This window comes from Peromyscus eremicus, chromosome 6 (genome assembly GCF_949786415.1).
Source record: "Peromyscus eremicus chromosome 6, PerEre_H2_v1, whole genome shotgun sequence".
NCBI lineage: Eukaryota > Metazoa > Chordata > Mammalia > Rodentia > Cricetidae > Peromyscus > Peromyscus eremicus.
Window position 1 is genome coordinate 124681112 of NC_081421.1, and position 22841 is coordinate 124703952.

At 43.3% G+C, this 22841-nt stretch overlaps 1 protein-coding gene and 1 non-coding gene across 2 annotated transcripts; one reads left to right on the forward strand and one right to left on the reverse strand.

The window, feature by feature from the left end:
- Positions 1-2580: 2580 nt before the first annotated feature.
- Acadm (acyl-CoA dehydrogenase medium chain) lies at positions 2581-22259 on the reverse strand. The gene is made up of 12 exons (XM_059266487.1): positions 22166-22259; positions 20293-20380; positions 17363-17460; positions 17203-17272; positions 16861-16961; positions 16021-16101; positions 14839-14969; positions 10711-10819; positions 7709-7849; positions 6822-6917; positions 4593-4841; positions 2581-2783 (listed from the first exon to the last, which is right to left on the reverse strand). Exons 1-12 carry the CDS (start codon positions 22193-22195, stop codon positions 2712-2714), a joined length of 1266 nt encoding a protein of 421 aa, XP_059122470.1. The 5' UTR covers positions 22196-22259; the 3' UTR covers positions 2581-2711.
- LOC131913939 (small nucleolar RNA SNORA15) lies at positions 18545-18693 on the forward strand. Its single transcript, XR_009380010.1, has one exon. It is a non-coding gene; the product is annotated as a small nucleolar RNA SNORA15 (small nucleolar RNA).
- Positions 22260-22841: the final 582 nt, after the last annotated feature.

Sequence of the window (22841 nt, forward strand, 5' to 3'; positions counted from 1 at the left end):
ACTCAGGAGGTGTGCTGGTGGATCTCCAAGTTAGAGGCTAGTCTGGCCTACAGAATTAGTTCCAGGCCATCCAGGGTTACATAGTGAGACCCTGTCTCAAAAAGTAAAAAACAAAACAAAACAAAAAAACCAATTTGCTAAACTTTTTATGGGTTTTACTGGTGTTAAGTTTTACACAAATCATGTTATAAACAGCATGCTGTGTCTGTTCATAACTCAGGTCTTTAAGTCTAACCCCCATTGTGATTGCTTGTGGGAGACAGAATCTTTGAGAGCTAATTTTCCTGAGGGTAGAGCCCTAACAAGTGGGGTGAATGCCCTTACCAGAGGCCAGCCCCCACCTGGTCCTTTCTGCCTTAAGAAGACACCACAAGAGACAGTAGCCTAAAGCCTGGACGAGGACGTTCACCAGAAGCCAGCGGCACCAGCAGCCTGATCTGGGAATTACAGCTCTCAGCAGTGAGGGAAGTACCTTTCTGTTGTTGATAAGCCACACACTTCATGGTATTTTGATATGACAGCTCACGCTAAAGATATATATATATATATATATATATATATATATATATATATATAATACATATGTGTATATATATGGCTACTAGATAGAAATAGCCCTTCCAGTAAATTATTAAAGCTGAGGGTGTGGTCATGGGAACTGTTGTTGAATATTGGTTTAAGATATATTAATTAATTTACGCTGTAGAGTATGTGTTTAATGATGCAATGATGTGTTACATTCTTTTATGTTGCATTTATTTAACTCTGTAAAGCTTGTGTTACTTTGCCTGCCTGAAACACAATGATTGGTCTAATAAAGAACTGAACGGCCAATAGCTAGGCAGGAGAGAGAAACAGGCAGGGCTGGCAGGCAGAGAGAATAAGTAGGAGAAATCTAGGGAAGAGGGTCAAGAGTGAAAAAAGGGGATGGAGAGGAGGACACCAGGGGCCAGCCGCCCAGTCAGACGCAGAGTAAGAAAGAAAGATATATAGAATCAAGAAAGGTAAAAAGCCCAGAGGCAAAACATAGTAAATAGATGTGGGACAAATTAAATTAGAAAAGCTGGTTGGAAACAAGCTAAGCTAAGGCCAGGCATTCTTAAGAATTCAAGTTGTAGTGGGTAACTGTTAAAGCATCACCCCTAGAGAGGGAGCAGGTAACTGCTCTACCTGCCTATGACCTTGAAGTACATGACCCTGGGATGTGGCCTCACAGACCCTTAAGACCTGGGCTGCACATAGGCATCACTCTCTCCTTCATGCTTTTGGATGCTGAGATGGACCAGGCAGAAGAACAGTGTGGACCACAGCTCAGCTTCCAGGACCCTGTGATAAATCTCCTTTGCTATAGTGAGTTTTTATCTCCTAATAAATTCCTTGCCATTTAAGCAGACTCTGGATTTCTCACTTTATCTGGTGCCCAACGTGGTGTGTATTTATTTAAAACTGGGTGGTGGGCCCCAAGAGTAAAAAAACCACAGGGAACACCTGAATTTGTAGCTTTGTTGGGCAGAGTACAGGCAGCCTGAGGCCCCAGAACGTGTGACATAGTACAGTTTTGTCTCAGTTGTTTCTCTGTTACTGTGATAAAATACCTTGATAAAGCAATAGGAGGAAGCATTTATTTGGCCATGGTTTAGGTTGGTTGTCAGTCAGAAAACAGGGTGATATCAAAGAACAGAAGAATCAGGAAACACCTCCACTTAGCTTAAGTTTATTTTTGTAGCACTTAATAGCTAATTCACAAATTGTGGGCATTCATGTTTGTGCCTCCTGTGGTCTTTAATGGTGAGATCTAATAAAACAACACACAGACAAGACACCGTGGAACAGTACGCAGCACATTTTATTTCCTTTTTAAAGTCCTGTGTGTAAAACACAACTGTGTTCGGCAACCCAAAGGGTTTATACAAACCCTAAGAGTCATAGAAAAATAATTTAAGGTTAGCTTTTTGAGTTATTTTAAACAAGACGTATGAAATGTTGGTTCAGCATTAAGATTTTTCAGAAATTTCTTATAGTTTTAGAATGAGAGAAAATGAATATAAAATTTTTACTCTTTTGTGCAATACAAAGTAAATATATTCAAAATTATAAAATTAACATTTTAGTACATAAATGCTGTTAAGTCTTTGGAGTCTGATAGGTCTAAATCTACCATGTTTTCAGCGTATATTTTAGAATCTTCACCGAGTTCTTTTTTTTTTTTTTTTTTTTTTGGTTTTTCGAGACAGGGTTTCTCTGTGTAGCTTTGCGCCTTTCCTGGCACTCACTTGGTAGTCCAGGCTGGCCTCGAACTCACAGAGATCCGCCTGGCTCTGCCTCCCGAGTGCTGGGATTAAAGGCGTGCGCCACCACCGCCCGGCGAGTTCTTTCTTAATAAGCCTCCTTTCCTGCCTTAAAACTCCAGTGTATTTCTCCAACTGTGGTTAATTTAAGTGATCACAGAGCAAATTAACATAATCCACGGGCAGGAGTACTAAGGACAACTCATTGTTCCAATAATCTAAATTTATCCGGAAAAGGTCACCGTGGAGTTGAACAGAGGTACACTCCACCACTGGAATAAACTGCACAGACTTGTGTTACTCAGCTTTTATTTCCTTGGAAAGACGATAAAGATGATAAAGCCCTTTTTTTCCGCATAAGCATAAACAGTGCTTTGATCTTTAGTTACAGAGGATGAAGCATCTTTTCAATTGCAATTTCCTTTAATTTTTATACTTTCCAACGTGCTCACGGGCTATGATCAGCCTCTGAATTTGTGCAGTGCCTTCATAAATCTGAAAGGAAAACGTAACTTGGTTTAAACACCTGGACTCATTTGCCGTATCAAACAACAGTAAGCTCTAGTGTAGCACCAAACTGAAATGTTATTTCATGAGAACAGTTTAAGTCATAAAATTTTCGTTTACAAAACTGGGAGGCAGGCTTAAAACATCAAAGAAAATGATATTTGCATTTCAAAATGTTTGGGCAATCTAAGGTTTAGTGTTACCAGAGTGTTTATTACCTAACTTTTCTAAGCTGTTTCAGCTACGTCCTTTAGTCAGTCTCTGCTCTTACCATTACACATGACTGTTCCCCACTGCTGCCTCAGAACTGTTAAAGAAATCAAGATAGTGGGAGCTTTGGGCTTTAATCCCTGGCAATCCACCCTCATTCCCTGTCTAAGCTTCTAATCTCAGCCAGTTGTTAATTCACTCTTGGGAAGTAGGAGGGAGGTCAAGGGGTTGATAATAACTAGTGTTTATAGTAGTTACAGGCTCTGGGAAAGGTGAAATAGCTCTACAAAGTCGGGTGACTTCAGAGAGGATGCAAGCTCCAGTGTTCATTTCTCCTGGGTTTAAATAAAAAGACTGGCCTGTGAGGCAGACCACTGTGAAGACAAAATTCTGAAGGAATTATTTTTGCTTTACCTATGTCAGTGTTTTGTCTACGTGTATGGATGTGCACCACATGCACGTCTGGTACATGTGGAACGTGTATGGATGTGCACCACATGCATGCCTGGTACATGTGGAGGCCAGAAGAGGGCCTTGGATCCCCTGAACTGTTGTTTCAGGAGGTTTATGAGCCACCATGTGGGTGCTGGGAATCAAACCCCAGGCCCCTGCCAGAGCAGTGAGTGCTCTAAACTGCTAAGCTGCCTTTCCAGCCCCATATTTTGCAGTGTTGACAGTGTTATAATTCTTGAGCATTTCTTTTTCTAGGGCTAATGACACAAGGCGTTTTCGTTGTATAAAAATTAGGTGATGAACATCCAGAAAAGGCAAACATGAAAAGAAAACACAAAATATTGGATAATCCCAATTAAAAACAAAACAAAAAAACTGAATTAAAACAACAACTGGACCAGCTGCCCATGTGTTCCGCTTCTGCCTTTCCAACAAGCAGCTGTCAAATCATGGCTAGGGGTGTGCAGACAAAGCGGGGGATCAAGAGGCATGGGCTGTACCTAACCCACAATGGAGAACATGCACATTCCCCTAACTTTCTGATTGCCAGCTTAACTTCAGAGTCAAATATCAGTTCTCAAGGACACGTGGCTTTTGACTATAAGCAGTTTCAATTAATTCAAGAAAAACGTTAGGAAACATTCAAGACAAGATTAAAAGGCATGTATACTTTTCAGAGGACAAGAAATGCAGGTTATAGTTGGTTAACATTTGAAGACTCAAAGATGGCAGAGTTAGGCAGGCGACACATGTCTGTGCCCTTTACTCGCTCCTTCCTTCTTAGCAGCTACGCTTAATAAAAAAAATATTCTTTTTATGTGTTGATTAGCTACAAAATCTGACTCACACCAATCTATAATTTCCGTTTATTAAAAACGTTTTACATGTATTGTGTAGGTGCATGCATGCTGTGGCATTTATGTGGGAATCATGGGACAACTTTCAGGAGTCCGTTCTCTTCTTACCACGTGATTCTAGGAATCCAACTCAGGTTGTCAGGCTCGGTGGCAAGTGAGCCACCCTTTACCCTCTGAGCCATTATGCTGGTCCAACCATCACTATTCCCAGGGTCTTAAATCTACTGTTGTCATTTTTGAATATTCTGTCCGCCCCAGAAACAAGATTAGAGCCTACCTGATAGATCTTGGCATCCCTCATCAGCTTTTCCACAGGGTATTCTGTGTTGAATCCATAGCCTCCAAAAATCTGCACGGCATCAGTAGCTAACTGATTGGCAATATCTCCAGCAAAAGCCTTTGCAATGGAGGCGTAGTATGTGTTCCGGCGGCCAGAGTCAACCTCCCAAGCCGCTCTCTGGTAACTGAGTCTGGCCAGTTCAACTTTCATTGCCATGTCTGCGAGCAGAAATGAAACTCCTTGGTGCTAGATTTAAGGCGGAAAAACAGTTAAGGGAATCTACTGGCAAGATTTGTAATTTTTTTCTTAATACTTTTTTACTTTTTATTTTTCACTAATTTTGGACTTGCAGAAAAGTTATAGCTAGCTTCCCCTAATGGTAAAACCACAGTGCAATGATTAAGGCAATCTGCATGGACCTGCAAAACTACACAGACTCCAGCCAAATTGGCCAGTTTCCCACCAAACCCTGTTATCCGTCTAAGGATCACACATTTATTCTAGCTTTTTTAAATTAATTAATTAATTAATTTATTTATTTATTTCTCTTTTGGACTTTTGAGACAGTGCTGTGGGATGTATGGCAAATGTGTTGCTAATTAATCAATAAAACACTGATTGGCCGTTGGCTAGGCAGGAAGTATAGGCGGGGCAAGGAGGAGAATAAAGCTGAGAAGTGGAAGGCTGAGTCAGAGAGACACTGCCAGCTGCCACGATGAGAAACAGCATGTGAAGATGCCGGTAAGCCATGAGCCATGTGGCAAGGCATAGATTAATGGAAATGGATTAATTTAAGCTATAAGAACAGTTAGCAAGAAGCCTGCCACGGCCATACAGTTTGTGACCAATATAAGTTTCTGTGTTTACTTGGTCGGGTCTGAGAGGCTGTGGGACTGGCAGGTGAAAGAGATTTGCCCTGACTGTGGGCCAGGCAGGAAAACTCTAGCTACAAGACAGGGTGTTTCTGTGTACCTCTGGCTGTCCTAGAACTCACTCTGTAAACCAGGCTGGCCTCAAACTCAAGAGATTCACCAGCCTCTTTTCCATTTTTTAAAACAGATTTATTTATTTATTGTACTTGGGTTTTGCCTACATATATGTCGGTACAAGGGTGTCAGATCCCCTGAAACCAGAGTTACAGACAGTTGTGAACTGCCATGTGGGTGCTGGGAATTGAATCCCGGTCCTTTGGAAGAGCAGCCAGTGCTCTTAACCATTGAGCCATCTCTCCAGCCCCCTCTTTTCTATTTTTAAAACAGTCTTGCTATATAGCTGACATTGATCTTGAACTCACTCAAGAGCCGCCTTGCTGTAGTTACTATCTCAGAGAACCTCCCAGACTATTTAATTCCTGTCTTGTCCTCTGACTTTTGTCCTTTCAAAGAATATTGATTTTTTTTTTTTTTTTGTAAATTGCTCCTTGGTTTGGTTTATCTAATATTTTCTCATTATTAGAATATGTTTTTTTTTTTTTTTGGTTTTTCGAGACAGGGTTTCTCTGTGTAGCTTTGCGCCTTTTCCTGGAACTCACTTGGTAGCCCAGGCTGGCCTCGAAAACAGAGATCCGCCTGCCTCTACCTCCCAAGTGCTGGGATTAAAGGCATGCGCCACCACCGCCCGGCCTAGAATAAGGTTTTGAGTACAGATACACAAGCATTCTTGTGTTTCAAGTACCTGCAGAGATTCAGACATGGTGAGAGCATGAATGAATGAATATGGGATTGAATCTAGGGCCTTAGATCAGACAAAACTCACTAAGCGGCCCAGGTTGACCTTGCACAGCCTGGCCCAGGCGGGCCTCACACTCGTGATCCTCAGCCTCTGGAGTAGCTGGGATTTCAGGTATGCTCTGTCAAGCTCTGCCCTGCTGCGGCTTTTAAAAGGAAGTTGTTACAGATAGAGAACAATGGCACATGATGCTTCCTGTCCTTGTCATGATCGAATAGGAGACAAAAACCGACACCTCCCAGAAGAGACAGCAAGTGCTGTATCATGACTGACATATCAACAGGCATTGAGCTCACCTAACCTAACTGGGGAGCCCCAGGCCAGTGAGAGACATTGCCTCAACAAAACAGAACAAAAAAGCTAACAGGAGGACGCCCAAAGTTGTCCTCTGATCTCCATATAAATGTGCAAATATATGCATTCAGCCGTGAACACACACACACACACACACACACACACACACACACACACACACACTCAGAGAGAACAAAAGATTACCTCTACTAGCAGCTTTCCAAATGTTTTCCTCTCCAGGGCATACTTTGTGGCTTCGTCCAGAGCTCTCTGGGCCAGCCCGACAGCACCAGCTGCTACCTAGGATATTAACACTGTGTTACGCAAAAGTTCAACTGTCATCAAGACACACAGCATATCACTACCTGTCTAAGATTTTCAGTAAAGGACGCAGACAGTGGTGTCACTGCAGTGGGGGGAGGAGAACTTGGGTTTATTTATTTTTTAATTAAAGGTAATGGCAGGGGCTGGGGACACAGCTAAGTGGCAGAGTGCATGCTTAGCTTTCAATAGGCCCCAAGTTTATCCCCATTGCCGTGCAATAAATAAGTAAATAAATAAACAGGCCAAGTGTGAGGCCGAGGCCTAGAGAAAAGTCATTTTTGTTTAACCAGGGAGGCTTCCACAGACACATTCTAAGTGAGCAGCAGAATACGCAGTGATCCACAGTCAACAAGAATGATAAGTTAGGAGTGGGCTTTCGAGAAGGCTACCAGACAATAGTTTAGCACCTGCTAACTTAGCGTCTATGCTGAGCAGCAAAAGAAGTTGAAATATACATAGTACAAGTAACAATCTCTCCACCATTACTTAAAAAAAAGGGCGGGGTGGGGGAGGAGGCTGGAGAGATGGCTCAGGGGTTAAGAGCACTGGCTGCTCTTTCAGAGGTCCTGAGTTCAATTCCCAGCAACCACATGGTGGCTCACAACCATCCGTAATGAGATCTGGTGCCCTCTTCTGGCCTGCAGGCATACATGCAGACAGAACACTGTATTATGATAAATAAATAAATCTAAAAAAAAAAGACATGCGATGTTAAACCCGCTCTCTGAAAACCACAACAAAGCACTCTGCGAAGACGACCGACTTACTGTGGGCCTGGTTCTATCAAAAGCCCCCATTGCGATCTTGAAACCAGCTCCCTCAGCAATTAAAACGTTCTCCTTGGGCACTCTGACATCTTCAAAGGCGATTCCTCTGGTATCGGAGCATCGCTGGCCCATGTTTAATTCCTAGCAATAAGAAAACGTAAGAAACGCTCAGGAGTCACAGCGCTGTTGCTGTCCATCATTCCTTTTTGCAGTTACCTACAGCCAGGGCCACAACACAGGGCCTGTAGGACCTGTTCCATGAGCTAAGCTTCCACAGAATAAAACACACCCATCTCTGCTCATCTGCGGCTACCCTGAGACTACAACGGCAGAGCTGAGCTACGCACGAGACCCCACACCTGCAAAGCCTAACGCGTGTCTAATCTGGATCTTTCGAAAATTTGTGCCAGCCCCTGGTCAAAAATAGTATTTAACAAACTGAAAACAGTACTAGCCTAAAGCTGTCATAGCAACTACACCTCGTACTTGTCGGAAAGTCGCCTTCCTTCTCTCTGTCTGATAAATTAGTTTGCAGACATAATCTTAGAGCCTGTAATCACTAGCAAAATGATCTACTGAACAAAGCATGGACTTAGCTTTCCTATTTTTGGGGGGCATTTATTTACTGTTTACATACAATGCTTTTTCATATAATTATAATAAAACCCAGTTTATAAATTAGCAACAGTAAAATGTTAGAAACATAGAAAAAGGTCAGGTGTGGTGGTGTACGACTTTAATCCCAGTGCTCAGGAGGCAGAGGCAGGTGGATCTCTGTGAGTTCAAGGCCAGCCTGGTCTATAGAGTAAGTCCAAGACAGCCAGAACTAACTACATAGAGACTGTTTAAAAAAAAAAAACCTAAAAACACAAAAAACCAAAATGCTCCTTAGACTCATCTCAAAGCACACAATTTCTAAGACAAAAAAAAATTTTTGACAATGTGAATCCCACAGATTTGTTTAAAAGAACATTTTAGGAACTAAGTAGCTAAGAAAAATATCTACACCCCTCACTAGAAAGCAAGTCCCCATGTGTGGAGATTTTTTATCAGTACCTAGCATACAGTATGCATTCAGTAGCAAATATTGATTCCGTTAGAGTTTTCTTAAGTGAGAATGAGATTAGAAACAATGAGACAACATCAATTGTCATACCAGTTTGCCACTGGTAAAGTACAAGTTCTGAGGTCCATTCCACTTAACTGAGATGGGTCAAACTTGGCCCTGAGTCTGCCAGGAACCATCTCTAAGTGGGAGAGCATGATCTGCCACACACACCCCAATCTCTGAGGAAAAGTGTGACTACTCATAGCACTCATATTCTGTTATATACATGGTGTTAGTAGTCTGTTAGTAAAGTGCAGTCTGTCTTCAATATCTTCTCTTAAAAATACAGCATTATATGGCATCAGAAATTGCAAAGGCCCAAATCATACAAGAATCTATTAGTAAAAGACACAACGCCACTGGTCTCAGGTCAGCTTCTGCCACTGAGACAGTCAGTAAATCATTTATTTGGACCTTGGTTTCTGGAGTCAGTGAACATGCTGAAGTAAACAGCACATAGGGTCTCAGACTTGGAACTTCCATGACCTAAAAAAGAAGTCTTGCCCTTGCCTCCTTTTTTGAGACAGAGTTTCAGTACATAGTCCAAGCTGACCTAGAATTTGTGGTCCTCCTGCCTCAGCCTCTGGAGTACTGGAGTTGCAGGTGTGCACTACGTTGCCTGGCACATGTATTTGTACACTATGTGAAGATGTGTCTCTGTGACTGGTTTAATAAAGAGCTGAACGGCCAATAGCTAGGCAGGAAGAAGTTAGGTGGGACTTCAGGGCAGAGAGGACTCTGGGAAAAAGAAAGGCAGAGTTGCTAGCCAGACTCAGAGGGAGTCGGAGGTAAGAATAAAGAAGGTAGGAAGCCATGTTGTAGAACGTAGAATAAAAGACATGGGTTAATTTAAGTTATAAGAACTAGTTAGGGACAAGCCTAAGCTAAGGCCGAACACTTATAATTTATACAAGTCTCTGTGCCCTTATTTGGGAGCTGGCTGGAGGGGCAGAAAGAGACTCATTACAGGCAGAAGTTCTAACCATTTTGCATACTCAACACATTTCTAAAGACCTGGACACAACAGCAGATGCTAAAACACAGAAAGTTAACTTAGGAATCTGTTTTATATTAACCATTAATTCAAATGCGTCTTTTCAGTTCAGCCTAAGGAGACCAGCTCCAACATCTGACCAGGGAATCCAAACCTTTCCACATGGGGAGGAAGACAATTTGTTCAGGTAACCTTTAGAACTCTGGCTTGATTTCCATAATTCCTCTTTTACCATAGCTGCAAACATCCTTTATCATTAACAGTTTTCTTTAAAAACTCCACTTTGCAAAAGCATTTCATGTTTGTAAGCTCTTACCAGGACTTCTTACGATATTCGTTTCCCTTGGTGTGTTGCCTTTTAATCTCTCTGTGGCCTATGTTAAGATCCAAATTATCTGCACACACTGAGACTGGATGTTCAGACACGCCATTGCCTTTCTTGTTTAACAACTCTCCCGCCCCACACCCAACACTAATTGACACTGATTGACATTCTCATGTTTCCAAGGTACAGCTGCTTCTGTTAATACTGTGGGATTGTGGGTAATCCATCTATATCACATGGCTTTAACTATCCTAACCAAAGCTTGTGCAGACTCACTGGGAAGGAGGAAGGAGTCCTTTGAGAACTCTACACTCCATGGTGAGGCAGCAATCATGGCAGCTTGACTTCTGCCCACAGCTACAGCTGTCCGTCATGAAAGTGTTCTGCACAAAGGGCCCATCTTTCAGTATGACTTGAAAGATTAAGTGACATAGAAACTATGTATCCCAATACCATCAAGACGCGATTTTTATCCCAACTTAAAGTATTTTCATTAAAGGAATCAAATAAGAATTTTGACAGTTACAGTTGAAATTGCACGTACAGATGCAATTGTTAAGAAACATGCTGTTTACCTTTTTCCCAATATGTATTCCTGGGGTGTCAGCTTCCACGATGAATCCAGTAAAAGCTTTACTAGCAGGTGCTTTAGGATCTGGATCAGAACGTGCCAATAAAAAATACCTAAGGCACACAAACCCACGATGACGGCAATAATGACAATGACTAACACACGTTGATTACTATCTCAGCCCACCCCCAAACACCCCCAGCATTACCACCACCACTTGACAGCAAAGGAAATGATCTCCCACAGATAGCAATTTGACTGTGGCTAGACTTTTCAACCATCTATTTCTCAGCTAACATGGTCTTATCTTTAGGGTGAATATGAGCTATTAGTTAAAATTCCTCAGCAAAGACAATAGGAAAGTGAAGCATGTATGCACTGGAGTCGGAATGCTCCTCTGAGCCAGTCTTCTGTTTCACAGGACAAGTGATCTGTAAAATAAACAGACTCGACTCCTGCTGCTGTGGGGGATGGCACCTGCATGCGGCGAAGCCAGTGTCCATGGTGTACCTGAATTACCAGGGATATTTACAGGTTTTCCCATAGAAAGACTGTGGTGATATTTTATTTGTATGTTAATAAATACAGTTTGCCTGGAGATCAGAGGTCACATAGCAAGCCATAAACAGAAGTCAGGTGGTGGTAGCGCACGCCCTTAATCCAATCACATGGCAGGCAGAATCTCTGTGTGGTCAAGGACACAGCCAAGCATGGTGACACATGCCTTTAATCCCAGTACCAACCATAGAGACCTGGAGGTCTGTATAGACAGGCAGTGACAATGAAGTGATGTGGCTGGGCTAAGAGCCAATGAGAAGGCAGAACAGCAAGGCAATAAAGGCACAGGTTAGACAGGAAGAGGCTGGTTCTCTCTGGAGAAGCTATGGCAGGGTGGTGAGCTAAGGTTAGCTGGTGGCTCTCTCACTATTTCTCTGATCTCTACGGCTTTCACCCCTGTATTTGGCTCTGTGTTGCTTATTTAATAAGACTGTTTAGAAATTTGTCTACAAAAGATTTTTCCCCAAAAGATTTAGAAATACAGCGTAAGGGAGGGAAAAAGAAGTTCTTTTTTTTGAATCCTCACATCCAAACTAGTTTTCTAAATATCTTGATACAGATTTCTTTTTTTTTTTTTTTTTTTTTTTTTTTGGGCCTTTGCAAAGGACAAAAAGCCATACAGCTTGAGTCCAAGCTGAGCCTTGGTGTTAGTCCTAGCACTGAAAGAGAGAGTGAGTGAGTGTTTTATTCTTCCTTAAGCAATGAATTAATTTTTATGCTAAAACTCCAATAATTTATCAATTTATCACTGAGTATGGTTTTATTTGATACTAGGAAAAGACAAAATTATTTTCTAATTTCATGACTCACCGAACTTGTCTTTCCCAGGAAGAATTATAGTCAGTTCTTAAAACTGTGATTATTTAATTGCATTATTATATTTCCCTTAGCTTGTTCAATTTTCATGGCTCCTTTATTTCTTTATTACTTACTGGTGTAAGGATACTAAATAATGCTGTTACTAGCTGACACTGAGTCAGGACACTGAATGTATACTGGACTCATTTAGGATACTCTGAAGGACTGGCAAACATTTAGAATAAACAGTTTCCCAGGTTCCTATCCCAATCCCTGCTGCCTGTGTATGATAAGGGTTCATTTTGAGAGCTGCACAGTCCACCAAGGTGGGATGCTTTTCCACACTGCACATCACATAAATATACTGATGTAGAACCTTTTCAGAGGCAGCTGTGCTGGGTCAGACCTGTAATCTTAGCATTTGGGAGTCTTGAGGCAGGAGGATCACCATGAGCTTGAGTTCAGACTATTCTCCATTGTGATTTCTAGACCAGCCTGAGCTACAAAGTGAAATTGTATCACAATCAACAAAAAACAATTTTTTTCCCCAACAGGAATATTACTACCCTAATCTCCTATGGTAGTTTGAATGAGACTGGCCCCTATAGTCTTATATATCTGAATGCTTAGTCACCAGGGAGTGGAACTGTTTGAGAAGTATTAGGAGGTGTGGCTTTATTGGAGAAGGTGTGGCCTTGTTGGAGGAAGTATGTCGCAGGCTTTGAGGTTTCCAAAGCCTATGCCAGGTCCAGTCAGTCTCTCTCTGTCTCCCTGTCTCCCTGTCTGTCTGTCTGTCTCTCTCCCTGGCTGCTGCCTTCGGGTCAGGATGGAAAGCTCTCAGCTACTGATCCAGCACCATGCTTGTCTGCTCCCCACCATGATGGTAATGCACTAATCTTCTAAAACCGTAAACAAGCCTCCAATTCAATGCTTTCTTTTATAAGAGCTGCCTTGGTTATGGTGTCTCTTCACAGCAATAGAGTGGTAACTAAGACATCCCCTAAGACCCTCTTAAGAAGTCTTCTGCCATATAGTAAGTAATGGGTAAAAACCTTACTTTCTAAGACAACACATATGGGCCCTATTATTGGAAAGACTGTCCTTATAATGAGCTGGAGTTTATATTTTTCTAACTTTCAATTCATTAATTTTTTTTTTTTTAATTTCTTTATTCGTTCTACCTGCATATATGCCTGCAGGCCAGAAGAGGGCACCAGATCTCATTACAGATGGTTGTGAGCCACCATATGGTTGCTGGGAATTGAACTCAGGACCTCTGGAAGAGCAGTCAGTGCTCTTAACCTCTGAGCCATCTCTCCAGACCAATTCATTAATTCTTAACTGTCTTCCCTAAGTAACCATGCAAGTCTACTCCATCTGATCTTAGTCAAAAGGTCAAGAAAGTATCTATCTATCTATCTATCTGTCAATCTTCCATCTGTCTACCTTTGAGCCTGTACTGGCCTTGAACTTTTGATATTCCCACTGGCCTCCCAAGCGTTGGGGCTCAAAGCAAGTGCTACTGCACACTACTCTGCTCTTCTTGCCATGAAACATGATTTCAAACCTGAAGTTCTAAGCGTATTCCAAACTAACCCAATACTTCTAAGCATGTTTCAGCAGCTTCCCCAATGTGGCAGCATCTGGATGTCCTTTCTGTCGAGACTTGTAACTGTGCTCACTCCAGGCTGGTGCTCCACACGTTCCCTCAGTCTGTAATCACTCCACCACTTGAGTGCATCTCTGGCCCCTCAGCTGCCAATCCCACTTAGAGCTGTTTATTAAACTTTCTTCTTTAACATTCTATATTTATGTAAATGATTTTTGATGTTTAATGGAACTTTATGTTATTGTTTTTGGACCTATACATTAGGAAGTTTTAGATGTTTCTAACATCAAATATTGCCCACTTTTGTGCATAAACTGAGGTTTTTGTATTAATTTTTTGAGGGTCTCATGTAGCACACGCTGACTTGAACTTACTATGTAGCTAAAGCTAACCTTGAACTTCCTCATCCTTTTACCTTTGTTCCACGTGCTAGAATACAGGTGCACACCACCAGGAATGGTCTGGTTATTTTTATATGATGCTGAGGGTTGAACCCAGGGCCTGTGCAAGCTACGCAAGAACTCTAACCACCGAGTTACATCCCAGGCCTCATGACTCAAGTGATTTTTTGTTTGTTTGGTTTTTTGATTTTTTGGGACAAGGTTTCTCTGTGTACTAGCCCTGGTTGTACTGAAACTCACTTTGTAGACTAGGCTGGCCTTGATCTCACAGAGATCTGCCTGCTTCTACCTCCTGAGTGCTGGGATTAACGGCATGTGCCACTACTCCTGGCCACTCAAGTTTTAAGAATGCCTCTATTGGGGATGGGCACCATAGCACAGCGCTTGCCTGACGTGCACAAAGCTCTAGGATCAACCCAGAACCACAAATCTACTAAGAACCAGAACAACATCCTAAAATAGCTTTCTGTTTTCCTGAGAGTTTTAGGGTCCTGGGGAAGTGCCAGCATAGGAGATGGGGCGGTGGAACTGGAACCTATCTGGTCGACTCAGTAAGATTAGCTATTTTTACTACACTTTACACATCAGGCTTCGTAAGTTAATCTGGAAGAAATAGCTCAAGGGCTTAAATAGTTACTGAGTCACTGAGTTATTTATAATGTCATATGGACCTTCCAGTGCCAAACTGTGGCTTGCTTTAACGGAGATGCTTAGAAACAAGAGAAGAAAGGGAAGACTTGGAAGACACAGTAACCAGGAACTGTACCAGTTCGCCTTCCCACCGTTGGTTATCCACATCTTCTGGCCATTGATGACATACTCATCGCCCTTCTTTTCTGCTCTGGTCTTAATACCAGCCACATCAGAGCCTGCTGACGGCTCTGTAACACAGTAGGCCTAGAACATAGGGACAAAAGGAAATAAACGTTAATGATTACATCGTGAATATCTGGTAATAGTATTATTTTGTTTGTTTTGTGGTGCTAGGATAGAACCCCGGTTCTCAAGTGTGCTAAGCAAGTGTTGTACGGTGAGCTATATTCTATCCCCTGCATTTTATCTTCGAAGGTAGTATTATAAATGAATGTCTAAAATTGCAAGATATTTGATTACACTGTGTAAAGATATGTCACTGACTGGTTTAATAAAAAGCTGAACAGCCAATGGCTAGGCAGGAGGTATAGGCAAGACTTCCGAGAGAGATGGGGGGGGGGATGGGCATTGAGAGGCATGAGAGAGATGCCAGAGAACACTGAGAGGAAACAGGAGGTACAAGATGGAAGAGAGGTAAAAAGCCAAGAGTCAAAACTTGGATTAATATAAATGGGTTAATTTAAGTTACAAGAGCTGGTTAAACTACAGTTCTTAGAAAACCAAATAAATTGCTCAAATATTAAACTATTTAATATGTAAATAAAGTTGGGCATAGGATACCAATGAATTATAGGAAATATTAAAATATTTGGTATATCCAAACCAATTCATTAAATTCAACTTAATGTAAACTGATTTATTTGAATATCATTGAGTATGTACTATGTAGTAGGCTATAAAACCAGAGAGGAAAAAGGCAGCCTGCCCTTGAGATTTTTACAGGGTACCAGGGTAACCCTGCTAAGTGTCGTCATTAACACCAGGACTTGGGAAACCAGCTTCCCTGAGATGATACTTAAGTCAAATCTCAAATAGAAAGGATACTCTGTAGGAAGAGGGAAAAAAGAGAACATGTACTCTCAGCAGAGGTAACTGTGAGAGATGAGGACTGAAAAACAGGACAGCGCTGGGGACAGAGCCTAGTATACATGAGGTCCTGAGTTTAATCCCAGGCACCACATAAACTGGGCATCCCATAAACTGAGTTAGTTACATGTGGTAGCACATGTCTGTAGTCCCGACACTGGGAAGGTAGACGCAGGAGGAACAGGAGTCCAAAGCTAATCATACTCACACACATCATCGGCTGCTCAGTCATCCTCCCCAAATACTTCTTCTTTTGTTGATCATTTCCAGCAAGAATCACAGGCATTTGCTATCAAGGAAAATTAACATTAAGACAGCAAGATATTTTATGAGTTGTGTAGCTTCAGGAACACAATGCAACGAACGAGAAAAAACTGCCTGCCTCCCAGAAGGAGCAAATTCAAAGAATTAGCATTTGCTCTGAACTAAAAAGCTAACAAGCAAGAAGACATGTCTACTAGTCTAAGCTCCTCAAGTTATAGGCAGGCTCATTGGTAATATACAAAAATTGACTACAAGTAAGATGCTCACCTAGGACATGTGACATGGTATGTATGAGCAGATGCTCAGTAAATTTCAGCACAGTAAGTGGGCAGCAGGCCAACAGGACGGCTTCTGAGCCACCTCAGGCCTTTACCCTTGCCCAAGAATTTCCATGGAAGCTGTAGCCAAAGTGTTCAGTTTCCTCACCAGGACACCCATAACTCCAGCGCTGGTGACAACAGAACCACCATGCCCCAAGCTGTGCAATTATATCTCCAAGCCAGGCTGGCAAATCTTCCTTATAGTTTTTACAGAGTTTAACCTAACTTCACTGTTAGTGTCTCATTAACAGCCCAGGCAAACAATTAACATTTTCTTAAATTACAGTTTTACTTCTATGTGTGTCTGCACGTGTCACAGCCCATTTCTGGAGGCCAGATGATAACTTGGGAGAGTTGTCTCCTTCCACCACGTGGGTTCCAGGAGTGGAGCTCAGGCCGTCAGGAGACTTTACCCACGAGTCATCTCACAACGCCCACTGTAAATTATTTTCTTAGTAACTTACCCCCAAAGAATTTGCTTCAATAGCAGTTTGTACCCCTGTACACCCATACGCCAACTCTTCGGTAATTAAACAGGCATCGAAAGTTCCCAGTCCGAGACCACCTGTGGCATCACAGTGTATGCACAGCATTATAATAGGAAGAACAAGTCAATAAACTCAAAACCAGCTAGACATGGGAAAATGCCTGTGCTTTGTCTAAGGAAAGTCTCCCCAAAGCTGGCTAATACGTCATCTAAAGAGGGAAACAAAGGCAGAAAGCCACCTACTGGCAACAAACGTTTTAGAGAATGACAGAACATCTGTTTTTTTAATTTTAGGGCTAAAAGCGTGAAGGAAGCTTACCACAATTCTCAGGAATGTGTGCATTGATCAAGCCAAGCTCCCAGGCTCTTTTAATGAGGGGGAATGGGTACTAAAAAGAACAGCAACACAGTTACACCACAGCTAAGGATAACATGATCTCATCACAGCACAAGGCTTTTCTCCCTGGGGCGACACCCACCTCGCCGGTCCTGTCATACTCTGCAGCGACTGGGATGATTTCCTCTCTGGCAAACTTCCGAGCAGTTGCTTGAAACTCTTTCTGCTGTTCAGTCAACTCTAAAGGAAAATTATTTTGGGAACGTCAAGAGGAAATCAAGTTGGAGAAACGAGCCCCATGAAGTTAGTATGTGGGGATTTATATTTATTATAAGACATGCTTCTGACCTCAGGAAGGAGCCTAAAGAAACAGGGCATACTCAGTCAGCATACCGTAATAAAACTTGTTTCAAAGAATTAGAGCAGAACGTGAACACCATAATTTAAATTTCACTCTTCTTTTAAACTCCACCAAATTTAAGAATATAAGTTCCCACAAATAAACTGGTAAAAAAACAATGAGAAATTTCTCCAAAATAATAACAACCACATAAAACCCTCTGCATCACTAACAGGCAATGTTCAAACAATCCACTCATACAAAATAAAGCTAGTTATTGTGAAATTAATGGGTGACTATGTTGTCTGGACCCTCAGGGTAAATGTAGATTGCCAATTGCATTTTTTTTTTTTTCAAGACAGGGTTTCTTGGTGTAGCTTTGGAGCCTACCTGGAACTCACTTTGTAGACCAGTCTGGCCTCGACCTCACAGAGATCCACCTGCCTCTGCCTCCCGAGTGCTGGGCGTGTTTCAATGTGGGTGCATCAATGTGAAAACTGAGGCTGGAGCTCATTGGCGAGGAGCACTTGCCTATCCTGTGGGAGGTCCTGGATTCCATCCCCCACACTGGAGGGGGTGTTAAAGGTGGTACTGGGCACTTCAGGAAGTAGTCCTGGATTCCATCCCCCACACTGGAGGGGGTGTTAAAGGTGGTAATGGGCACTTCAGGCAGTAGAGTAAGAGCCAAAGCATACAAGAATGAGCCAGGTGGGGTGGCAAATACCTTTATACCCAGGACTGAAGCGGCAGAGGCAGGAGGACCTCTGTGAGTTCAAGGCCAGCCTGATTTATACAGTGAGTTTCAGGACAAAGAGAGGTGCAGAGAGAGAGCCTATCTAAATACAAAAAGAAGAAGAAGAAGAAGGAGGAGGAGGAGGAGGAGGAGGAGGAGGAGGAATATTTATGACTACAGTTATCATTTCTATGGTGACATGAGAGGTAAAATGTAAAAGACAGATCAAGTCTCACTGTTAGAGACTTAAGGCATGGATGAACACTGTGTACTTCGGTCAGTAATTTATACAGACAGACACCATGCAAAAGTAATGTCTTCCAGAGTCGGGCGGTGGTGGCACACGCCTTTAATCCCAGCACTGGGAGGCAGAGCCAGGTGGATCTCCGTGAGTTCAAGGCCAGCCTGTTCTACAGAGCGAGATCCAGGACAGGCACAAAAACTACACAGAGAAACCCTGTCTGAAAAACAAAACAAAAATAAACAAACAAAAAAAAGTAGTATCTTCCTTTAAAATGACTGCATGCTGTTTTTATGGTTTATTGTTACTAAAAGTGAGTACAATTAAAAAAAAAAGAGCAGGCGACTAAGGTGGAGAGAGGAGGTGACTCCCTCTCACAGTGATGCAGAAGAGGAGCTTGGAGCTTTGTCCCAGTGTTTTCTGAATCACAACTTCACTTCTAAGTTTGGAGACAATTCCTGTCAAGGTTATGGACCGGTCGAAGGTAGGAAAGGAAGGTCTAGCGTTTTATTATTATTTGGCAAACTGCTTTCACATGCGTGGTAATCTTCAAAGCTTTCCTATTGCAGACATTGGGATCTACTTTATTCATCAGAACCAGACTGAGTGGCCCCATGTGATATCTGCCTTTCTGTCAGCACCTGGCCGTCCCGCCCACGGGGGTGTGGTGAGGAAGACCTCACTCTCCTTCACCCTCGGCACTCACAGCTGCCACAGCCTCTTGCCAGGGCTAACTGATAGGCAGGAATTTGTATGTAAGAAGCTGGGCGGTGGTGGCGCACGCCTTTAATCCCAGCACTCAGGAGGCAGAGGCAGGCGGATCTCTGTGAGGTCGAGGCCAGCCTGGTCTACAAAGCGAGTTCCAGGAAAGGCGCAAAGCTACACAGAAAAAACAGAAAAAAAAAAAAAAAAGAAGAAGCGGAGAGCAGAGCAAAGGCTACCATTTTCAAATGCCCATGGATCCAATCTATCCTTACACCATTGAAAATGCTTTAATTCCAGCTTAAAAATTTTATTTATTATTCAAGTATACTTGAATAAAACCAATAACCCTAGAAAGCTATCTAGAGGAAAGGTACAAACTCAAAGCAAAAGACCTTTAGCGGGTGAAGAACACCAAGAATAGGCTATATTCCACATTTTTGACCAGAATCTTGCTTCTGTTCTCTCCAATACCACATTGTTTCCTGGTCTTAGGACTGAGAGTGTCATATAATACCATCAAACTGTAGCTCAGATAAATTAGGCCAATTTTTTTTTTTAGCTTGTTACAACATCCAGCATTGAATCCAGCAAGCTTTTTTGAGAGGTATTTGTCCAGCCAGGTGTGGCTGCTCAAACCTTTAATCTCAGTTCTAGGGAGGGAGAGGCAGGCAGATCATGGTCAGTGCCAGGCCTGCCTATCTATCTACACAGAGAGTTCCCAACCAGCCAGAGCTGTATAGTGAGACTGTCTCCAAAGAAAAAGAAAGTATCTGTTACATTTAATTTGTAAGTTGAAGACAACTCATATATATGAGTAGATATTCATTTATTTGGGCTATCCATTTGGGCAAAAGAGAAAGGATACTGTACACATAGCCTGTCCACACTGTTGGTATACAGGAGTGTAGGAAAGAACATGATGCAGTACAACAGATGTGAGGAACCATGAACCATCTGTGGGTGGTGACTGCCTCTATCCACTGACAGACATCATTTTCACAAACATAGTCCAAACATACATTTTCAAGTCAAAGAACAGAACATACAACATACCAAAATTAAACCCTAATCCTGGCTCCTGCTTGAGAGACGCTTTCGTGTGCTGGGCTCGCCACTCAACACGAGAAAGACTTCTTAGGACCTGGAAAAGATATGTACGTTACAAATAAATCTGGCAAATTAAGTTTCAATCAAACGAAAGAAGTCTGGCCAGGCCACTGAGGTGGCTCAGCGGGTAAAATTACCTACCGTATAAACATTACTTGAGTTGTTGACCCCTGGAACCCACATGGTGGGAGAAGCCTGACCCCCATGATCGTCCTCTAACCTCCACACCTGCTTTGTGTACTCTGAGAGTTCTGCACAGACATATTGACGCACAAGTAAATTATTTATACTGACCATCCAAAATGAGCACAGCATCTATATGGTCATATTCAAGAGCTATGTTTTTATAGTCAGGACTAAATACTTTATAATTCAGAAGTCAATGACAAGCTAGATGGACACCTCTCCATGAAGGAAATGTTATTTGTTTTATTTTCATTTATGTATGTGTCTACATATATGTGTGGGATATCCAAAAGGGCCGGAGGAGGGTGTGGAACAGTTGTGAGTCACCCAACATCAGGGCTGGGAAGCAAATGTGGGTCTTCAGCAAGAGTAGCAAATACTGAACAACAAAATCAAACAAGGAAACAAAGTAGCTTAGTAGAAACAGAATAAAGGTTAAGAAGTTAGTGTTGCAACACTGAGTCCAAGTTTCCCAAACGCCCATCTTGGAACAACTGCAAACACACAACTTGTATTCACACCTGGAACGCAGGGCTCACTAATCCTAGATGATAAATGGATGTTATTAAAACAAGATAACCAGGATTGAAGGTAGCAGTGCTTGGAAGGCAGAGGAAAAGGAGTGAGCTCTGTACCAGCCTGGACGACAGAGTGAGACCCGATATAAACGAGCAATACATATGATGTTCTGAAATTCTAGTCATAATAGTGTGCTTATTATTCCTGGCTCTCTGCCAAGAACAACGGCATTCCACATATGGAACAACAGCAACTTTAGTCCTCAGATCTGCAACAACAGCACAACTAAACAGGGAATCTCTTAGAAATTTAAGTCTTGTTTCACAGCAGTGCGGAACAACAGATAAAGAAAGAATGCATTTTCTGATTAGTTATGGGGTTGGGCTTTCCTTCATCTGTCCTAGGAGGTACCAAGAAGCCTTTTTAGCTCTGCTGTCAGAATTAAAACCTCCAACTCTGCTTTCAGAGCCTGTTAACTTGTATCATGACGGCCAAGGGAAAAAGGCAAGGCAATCAATACTACAATAAAATCAATGTAAATTCTAAAACTACATCTTTTGGGGTCAAAGGCAATTTTAATCCAGTTTTACGTGGCATAAATGAAAGTCCTGTACGATACATCGATAATATTTAAGTATCAAAGTAGTGGATAAAACAGACTTCAGAAGACAAAACGCTGGGGTGTACAGACTTCATTAAGTTTCTTCTCCCTTTTGTTTTTTGGAAGAGTGCCTGCACATTACAAAACCATAGGATTAGTTTTGTGTTGCGCACACTCAGGATCAGCCTGTTTGGATTGTAAATAATACCTGTTCACACCCGAAGCTGCAAACAGCCTGCACAGTGTTAGATGCCTTTCTGGGTGGGACTGTAGTGAGAGCTTTCTGGAAGTGCTCCCCTCCGCCAGAACGTGGTTCTGGCACCGGGTTCCCACCGGGTTTGGAGAGGGTGGATAAGAGAACTATTTGGAGCTCTCCGACCGAGAGCGGAGCAGGTCCACAGGACCACGCCTGCCGGGGTCAGCGGCCCGAGGTCAGGTCGATGTCCCCAGGCTCCCGCCCTTCCTCTGGCCGCGCAGGACCGACCCTCCGATCCCGCCCCGCACCCGGCTCACCCCGCAGCCTCTGCGGAACGCCGCTGCCATGACGCCTCCTGGCTCTGCTCGCTCCGACCGCCGCAGGGAAGTGTGCGCGGCGGCCTGGGGTCCCGCCCACGGGGGCGGGACGTGGGGCGGGACGTGGGGCGGGACGTGGGGCGGGACGTGGGGGCGTGGCCCCAGGGGCGGGGCCTAAGGGGCGGTCCTTGGCGGGAGAGCAGGGCGGGCGGATCAAAGTCGGAGACCCGGGGGCGTGGAGCGCCTCTTGTCCCGCGGACTGACAGGACCTTGGCTTTGAAGGGACCGATGTCAGCGCGGAGACTCTAGGGGCGTGTTCTGCCCCAGCAGAAGACGTCGCGGGCGTGGGCACGGCTGAAGATTCAGGGGGTGTTAGCAGAGGGCCTGGGGTCTGGTCCCGTGCCCGAAGAGGGAGGGGCCCTGAGGGCTCGCGCGCCTGCGCCCTGCCCGCGACCTTGCCGAGCCTCCCCTGCACCGCGCGTCACGGAGAAGGCTGTCTGCCCCGGCCACCCGAGCTCTCAGAGGTCGCGTCCTCTCCGAGAGGGCTGGACCCGAATCCAGGCCAGAGGGCGCGGGCGGATGTTTATTGCTGTCGGCTGTGACCTTTACTCGGAGGGTCAGATCCGATCAAACCCTTGTACTTTGTGGCTTCAGTGTACACTGTAGCTTCAAACGC

Coding starts and splice junctions, on each gene's coding strand:
- Acadm (XM_059266487.1), bottom strand. CDS start 22,195: ATGGCAGCGGCGTTCCGCAGAGGCTGCGGG. Junction 10,820..14,838: donor AACGGTGGGAAGGCGAACTG/GTACAGTTCCTG, acceptor TGTGTGCCTTAG/GTATTTTTTATTGGCACGTT. Junction 7,850..10,710: donor GAATACATATTGGGAAAAAG/GTAAACAGCATG, acceptor TCTTATTGCTAG/GAATTAAACATGGGCCAGCG.